The 430-nt window shown below is 49.3% G+C and overlaps 1 protein-coding gene across 1 annotated transcript in view; it reads right to left on the minus strand.

Annotated features, from left to right (window-relative positions):
- CCDC40 (coiled-coil domain containing 40) overlaps positions 1-430 on the minus strand; it is a gene marked incomplete at its 5' end in the record, with an annotated part of 12,597 nt that overhangs the window by 8,317 nt on the left and 3,850 nt on the right. The window contains one exon of the mRNA XM_010141993.1: positions 190-312. Coding sequence (XP_010140295.1) covers positions 190-312 — 123 coding nt within the window. The remainder of the gene's footprint in view (positions 1-189; positions 313-430) is intronic.

Raw genomic sequence — 430 nt, forward strand, 5'->3', positions numbered from 1 at the left:
TGCGGGGAGAAAGTGATTTATCGGCCACTCTTAAGGAAAAAAGGAAAAAAAAAAAAAAAGACTCTTCATTCCTCCAAACAGGAACGAACCACAGACTCTGGCCTAGATTGTACACCCCACAGCATGAGCCAAAGGGTCAGTCCTTCCAGGGGAAAACATTAACCACAAGTGAAAAAAGCAGCCTCCTACCTCATTTACTGCTTGCCGGGTTAATCTGGTGTCCTCTGCCTGGGCTGCAGCCTGAGCTTCCAACAGAGCGACCTGCTCTTGCAGCTGGTAGGCTTTTCTGGTCACCTGGTCCAGCAGGAGATCCTGAAGAGCCAAACAGCTCGGGATGAGTACCACCACCTCGGGCTTAACCAGCTACCCTCTGCAAGACGAACACTAGAAAAGGAACTAAAATGGCAACTGGATTACTTCAGTTCCTGCT

The sequence above is a fragment of the Buceros rhinoceros genome, unplaced genomic scaffold (assembly GCF_000710305.1).
Source record: "Buceros rhinoceros silvestris isolate BGI_N320 unplaced genomic scaffold, ASM71030v1 scaffold19058, whole genome shotgun sequence".
NCBI classification, from domain to species: domain Eukaryota; kingdom Metazoa; phylum Chordata; class Aves; order Bucerotiformes; family Bucerotidae; genus Buceros; species Buceros rhinoceros.